This window comes from Gymnoscopelus braueri, assembly GCF_963280865.1.
Source record: "Gymnoscopelus braueri genome assembly, chromosome: 6".
NCBI classification, from domain to species: Eukaryota; Metazoa; Chordata; class Actinopteri; order Myctophiformes; family Myctophidae; genus Gymnoscopelus; species Gymnoscopelus braueri.
Window position 1 is genome coordinate 45,230,302 of NC_137607.1, and position 7,500 is coordinate 45,237,801.

General features: G+C 46.3%; 1 protein-coding gene across 1 annotated transcript in view; it reads right to left on the bottom strand.

The window, feature by feature from the left end:
• Nucleotides 1-7,500, bottom strand: part of nr5a2 (nuclear receptor subfamily 5, group A, member 2) — an 87,462-nt gene that overhangs the window by 58,870 nt on the left and 21,092 nt on the right. Inside the window, exon 4 of the mRNA XM_080430163.1 lies at nt 6,161-6,876. Coding sequence (XP_080286289.1) covers nt 6,161-6,876 — 716 coding nt within the window. The remainder of the gene's footprint in view (nt 1-6,160; nt 6,877-7,500) is intronic.

The window sequence follows — 7,500 nt, forward strand, 5'->3', positions numbered from 1 at the left end:
GAGAGAGAGCAAGTGAGTGAGTGAGAAAGAGAGGGAGAGGAAGAGGGAGAGAAGGGAAAGGAGAAAATGTGAAGGAAAAGGGGGATGAGGAAGAGACAGTGAGGGGAAGGGGTGAGTGAGGCAGTAACAGAAGGAGGAGCAAAGAGATAACCGGACCCCCTGTTTCTGAACGAGCCGAGCCACAATAAACTCCAATAACTCTGCAGCTTGGTCAGCCAGACTCTACTGTACTGTAGGTCCACAGCTCCTCCACGTCTCGCTCCAGTAGCGCTTGAAGTCAGTCGACTTTCCCCTGGATACGTGAAGGTTAAGAACGAGACGGAGGGGGGGGGGGCTGGGGGTCACGCCGAGGTGAAAAGGGGAGTACGACTACATACAGTAGGAAGGTGGAATATAAACACTATGAATCATTGATAGCTCCCCCATCATCGCCAAACTGCCTGAACTTCTCTCCCATTGTGTTTGAGCTGGGAGCTGGAGGAAGAGAGAGAGGGGCAGCCATCCCCTCCCATGGAACAATAGAGGTAGAGGAGAGGAGAGGAGAGGAGAGGAGAGGAGAGGAGAGGAGAGGAGAGGAGAGGAGAGGAGACACTGCATGTTGTCAATAAAATGTTAATACTGCCAGTAGCCATCCATTATCATTTCAAACACACGTTATTGAATTAATACTGCTGGCACTCAGCACTGTGACAGGCAGGTCCACAGGGCATGGTATAGGAGGGGACATACAGTACAGTGCAGTGCCTGGTATATCTGGTACCCAGCGCCAACTGTGGGTGAATCTCCTTCTCCACCCAGCCCATGGGACACCAGTACATTTCATAATGTGCAACACACAACAACTCGCTCACTCTAAATCAGGGGTCTTCAATGTTCAACGTTTTTCAGGCCAAGGACCCCCTAGCTGAGAGAGAGATGAAGCAGGGACCCCCTCTATATTGTATAAAATTGTGTTTGCGGTTCAACTTTTTTACAAGCTCACAACGCCTCGCAGTGCGAGGCATTGTGAGCTTGTAGATCTGCTATTATTATTATTTTTGGGCGGTGAAACCGCCCCTATATGTGAGGTTTGGATATTTGCACACCAAATCCTGCGCTGTGATTGGCCAAAAATGTACCCCCCTAACCCTGCACCGTGATTGGCCAATCACAGTCTATTCAGGACTGTGATTGGCTAGGGATTGGCTAGGGAAACATGACACATGTGCAAGAAACCATAACTTAAAAAAAAACATAAATGTGTTTTTTTTTAAGTTATGGTTTCTTCCATCACTTCTTCCATCACTTCTTCCATCACTTCTTCCATCACTGTGATGACCACTGTGACCACACCGCTCACTTCACTGGGTGTGATTTTTGGGCGGTGAAACCGCCCCTATAAGTGAGATTTGGGAAAATGTACAAATATCTTGGGCAGTGAAACCGCCCCTAAAAGTGAGGTTTGGAAATTTGTACAATTATCCTGCGCTGTGATTGGCCAATCACAATCTATTCAGGACTGTGATTGGCCAGTGTCACATGACACATGTGCATAGCCCTATATAAGCAACCATAACTTAAAAAAAACCATAAATTGGTTTTTTTTAAGTTATGGTTTTGTCCATCATAAAGAGTGTTTCAATAAATGTATTTATCTTTTGTACATGATTGATCGACTCCATTCAGTATTGTGATTAGCTAGCAAGACACATGCTGTGCTGTTTATTTTTTGTACATCATTGGTTGACTCCATTCAGTATTGTGGTTAGCTAGGAAGACACCGCCCACTTCACACAGGGTGTGATTTTTTTTTACTTTGTCTGCTCTTTTTTAAAATAGCAGATCTACAAGCTCTACAAGATCTTACAAGATCTACAAGATCTACAAGCTCACAACTCCTCGCAGTGCGAGGCGTTGTGAGCTTGTAGATCTGCTATTTTTGGCTAAAGTTCTCCTCAGAATAGGGATGCTGCTAGGGTTCAAGTGCTATAAAAGAAAAATCCTATTACACAAATATTTGGCAGCCCCCCTGTAGTAACTCTGAGGACCCCCTAGGAGTCCCGGACCCCCTGTTGAAGACCCCTGCTCTAAATTACACAGTAGCCAGCAGAGTGAAGATCAGAGTATAAGTGACATGAACCTCTGTCAACCAACAACAGGGTTAAGTGCACGAGGAACGCTCATACACCTGATCTCAAAACCAGTACACCAACCAGTACACCCCCCATCTCAAAACCAGTACGTACACCTGATCTAAAAAGCAGTACACCTGGCACCACTCAGCTCTCTTTAATGTGTCTCCATGGTCCAAAGTGTGAGAATAAACCTCACACACGAGAGAGAGAGAGAGTGTGTGTGTTCTCATTAGCGGACACGTTATGAGTCTTTGTGGTCACCTCATCCACCTTATGGAAACTACATTCTCTCTCACTTGGCACACACTCACCTCCACCACCACCACCACCACCACCACCACCACACACCTTCCTGCTTTCTCCACCCCACCCCACCCACCCCACCAGCCTGGCTCTATTACCAGAGAAATATCCTTTTGTTCTTACAGAGCTAAGAATATCGAGAGCTCCACATGCATGTGTCATTATGTCCTCCTATGTGTGTGTCTAGGTGTGTGTGCGAGTGTGTGTGCGTGTGTGCGCGTGTGTGTGTGTGCGTGTGTGCGTGTGTGTGTGTGTGTGTGTGTGTGTGTGTGTGTGTGTGTGTGTGTGAGAATGAGGTGTATTTATAGCTTCCTATAATGCTAGACGAGGCTTCTGACTAACTTTATTTATTTTGGTCTTCCTGTGTTCCCATCATGAACCCCACCTCATTGGTGCTCTATGACTCATCTACATGTTAACACACACACACGCCCACACGCACACGCACACGCACACACGTCGTAGACACACTTACACAATCAGCCATATTAGGCTGAGACATGAAAAGGGGGTTTCGGAGGTCAAGGGTGAACGTTTTTAAGTGACTTAGAGATTACGTTTAGCAAGCTGACAACACACATACACACACACACACGCACGCACGCACGCACACACACACACACACACACACACACACACACACACACACACACACACACACACACACACACACACACACACACTAACAATACAACAATCCACGCGCGCACGCACACACACACACACACACACACACACACACACACACACACACACACACACACACACCCACACACACACACACACACACACACACACACACACACACACACACACACCACAGCGTCGGGGTGATTCAGCTATACAGTCGACACATTTAGTTTCATAACGCGGGTCAGGTTTTACCTTTGTTATCGGGAGCGCGGCTCCATTACTGTTAAGCGTGGATGATATGAGGCGCAGTTTACGGAGCTAGTTCAGGCCAGGCAATTTAAGGGATTGGGGCAACCGATCAGGTGACTAGTCACATGCACTTTCCTCCTGATCGGGTGGTTATAGGTAATGCGTTGTTACCTGCTCACTCTGGCTGCCCTGTCTTGCTGAGCTGACGTGTGTCGCTGCTGCTGCTGCTGCTGTTTGCTGAGATCCTGCTACCGCGTTCGCTGCTTACCTGCTGCCGCCCATGAAGTCATCCCACCCGCCTCCCCGGCATCCACCTGTAGGCTCTGTTTCTAGATCCCTTTGGGGGTTTAATTCATTCCCTGTAAATGCTAATTGGCATGTAACATTCATTAAAATGTTATCCTTACAGGGAATGAATGGATTCAGAGGCCTGACGCCAAACTATGCTTCCTCTTGTTTTCTATACCATGCTCAAGCTTGCAAATATATATTGCTAATAAATATATATTCTAATCCAATCTAAGAGTTGTCTGACTGAAATGGGTAGTCATGTTGAGGACAGCATAATGACATCTCATTCAGTGGTGATCAGGGGACTGACAATCACAAGTGCACCGGGGTAATTGAATTAGGATGAGAGGCTCTACAACAACTACAGCGACAATGATCACTCACTGCTAATGACCAAACACATTATTAGCCTCTGCTATGGCAGCGGCCACACCCTGTCAGATGAATGTGTTCACACACACACACACACACACACACACACACACACACACACACACACACACACACACACACACACACACACACACACACACACACACACACACACACACACACACACACACACACACACACACACACACAGTGAAGTGCTTTCTGCCCGACTGAATGCAAATGCAGATGGAGAAAAATGTCAATTGCAGGGATGATGCGCGGCGCGCTAAATGTCAACATGTGCTTTTCAAGGGCTCACGTCTGTGCTGTAGCCTAATTGGCTTCGTGTTGTATATTTAATTGTTCTACTTTTCTTCCCCCAGTCCTCTCAGACAATAAAATAATTATAATAATACCTGTAATAATAATAATGATGATGATGAAACAGTTTTCGTTTCGCCCGTCGTGGGGCCCCAGCACATGAATAATATGCAGGGAAGCCCATGGCAATGAAACAACAAGACAAAGGGAGTCCGACAGGACCAGAGGAGGAACGAGAAGGATTAAAAAAACAAGTGAGACTCAGGCTCATTTCACAGCCTTTCATGTAAGCACCTGAATATCAATATCCACTCACAAGAGAATCAACCTGGGAGCTCACAAACGCACGCTGAAATCAACTTATGACCGAACAAATGCACGCTGAACTCACGCTGAAATCAACCTGTAAGCAGTTTGACCACACAAACGCACGCTAAAAACCAACCTGCGAGCGTTCAAACGCAAAGGCATTGTTGGTGGACAACAACAGTTGTCGGCTGAGGTTTGTTGGGTGGAGTTTGTGTTGTACAAAAACAGCAGATATGCTCCTGCCCTATGGGCCACAGGGCTCGGTAAGGCTTACTTATTTACTTACTTTACTTTATTTTGGCTCTGGCATTCGTTTTCTTTTAAGGGGGAATTGCGGTATGTAAAGTAAAATCCACAAAAATTTGACCAACAGTCAATAAATTAAATGCATATTCTGAGTCAATCAATTGAGCTGAATAACTGAATAGCAGATGTGTGTAATGGTTACATTGCACATTTATGAATCCAGGTTCTACTTGGAAAAGGTCAGTTCCTCATATTCCCCTATGTGTGCTATGTTAATAAGCCTAATGAAATAAAGCTTTCAGAGCGCGTTGTCTGTAGAATCTACAAATAAATTGTCGGAAAATTTAAATTAATGACTTAATTGCCTAATCAAATGAACTGCTGAGAATTGAGTAACAAATATTGATATGTTTAATGGTTAGCTTGTGTAATTATTGGGAATCCATTCCGTATTTAAAATGGCCTCCTCTGCCCGTTGCACGCTAATAGGTGAAACCACCCTCCCTCATGTTTCCATATCTTTACACAGAGCACAGATATGAGAAGAAGCATTTCACATTATTCAGTCCACATAAAACACGAAACTAGGACCCCTGTTAGTATGTATGAAAAGTGCCCGAGGTGCCGAGTCAAAGTTTTCACAACCCCTAGCCCAAATATGTGTCACACACACATACTCACACAAAAAAGGGGTAAATACACACCACTGCTGAATATTGATCAGGCCGTTAGATAGACGGACAGGCAAACTAGAGTAAAAGAGAGGGCCTCCTTCCAGCCTGGAGTAACTATTGCATTAGCAAGGAGGCAGTGCGTAAAAGAAGAACATAAAAAAAAGTATTTTCAACATTGAAGGTTTAACAGCTGATGAACATTTCACTCTCAATTAAGGATGACAACATTGCACTGACATATTTACCATTTGGGACAAAACATAGTGTGAATGCTTGATGACGACATCCCAGACAAAGATTGTCTTTGCATTACCATTTCTGACCCTTAGATTGTGGACTGATTAAGTCTAGTAACTGTAAATGGAATATATTTGAATATTGTGTTTATATTTTTGGTATCAATATCAAATTGTTATTTCATCAGCTCCCAGTTTCATAAGGAAGTGTATCTATTCTACACTTAAAAAATCGAACGAATTAGAGGTCTGTTGCATGAAATAGTAGACCTAAAAGCTTATGACCTATGAGTTTGTAGGTCAGCTATTGTCACCGTCGTGCAGTATGAATTGGGCTTCAGAATGAAATTACACCATTACACATACAGCTGCTGTGATAACGTTAGGCCGGTCAACGCACAACGGAACGTACCTTGAGCTCCCGGAAGAAGATGCTGCTCCGCGCCCACTCCACGATGGAGAAGAGCGTCTGGTCGGCCATCTTGCACATGAGGCCGAAGGTGTTGAGCTTCTCGTGTTTGCCCCGGCTGGCCTGCTCCTGCTGCAGGTAGGCCAGGATCTTGGCCTGCACCTGGGGCTCGTCCGGCTCGCACTTAAGCAGCTCCACGATCAGGTGCGGGAAGCCGGGCGGCGAGCCCGACTGGTAAGCGTCGACGTACGGGTAGCCCATGATGGACTCCGGGGAGCTGGTGTAGGGGTCCGGGTACTCGGACTTGATGGTGCGCGAGCCCTGGAAGTGTCCGTAGGCGGCCTGGTAGCCCTGCAGGCTGCCGGCGTGCGGCGGCATGGCCATGCTGACCGGCGAGGTCACGAAGGGACTGCGGTCGTAGTCTGTCGGGGGCAGGGCGGTGGCGTGGTGGTGGTGATGGTGGTGGTGGTGGTGGTGCCCGGCGTGGTGCCCGCCGTGGTGGCTGAGGGGCATGCCCTTGGAGGCGGCCGAGTGGATGTTCTGGATGGCCGAGGAGATGGTGAGGTCAGTGGGCACGGCCTGCATCACCTGCGTCATGGCCTCGATCTTCAGGCCGTTGGCGCGGATCAGCGCCTTCTTCTGCTGCTTCAGGGCCCGGTCCCGCTTGTACATGGGGCCGAACTTGTTGCGTCCGCCACGCATGCGGTCCGCCCGCACGGCTGACAGGCAGGAAGACGGGAGGACAGAGAGAGAGAGAGAGACAGAGAAGTGAAAACCAGATAAGAGGGCAGAATTTGAGTGGCACATCAAAAGGACATTATTAGTGTTTTTGAAATGTGTTGAATGTACATTCATGGCATTCATGGCTGAAGTGCACTCATACACTTATACAATAACAATAACCAACGTTCAAAATTGGGATAGAAAGGAACCAATTATTTGAAGAGTTCATTCCAGGAAGACTTGCATAAAAAAGGCTGCATTAAAGAAGAAAGTCCTTCGTTGACACAATCATTTATAAAATGCTTGATTTACACACTGGATCCTCTGCAATTTTACTGTTCATTTCTATTTTGAAAATATATATTAGTACATACAGTGCAGAAGAGTTTGCATACAGCATGCTGTATAGGAACTCCATACTACGTACCCGTTTGTACTGTAAGTGACATAGGTCATACTGTAAAATCCTCAACTCCAACGAGTGTACAAATGGAACCAAACGGACTCTTACGGGTCCCTTTGGTTCCATTTGTACACTTTTCAGAGTTAAATGAACACTGAGGATTTTACTGTGCGGGTGTAGTGTTTACCTTTTGAGTGGTCAACCTGGTGTGACAGAT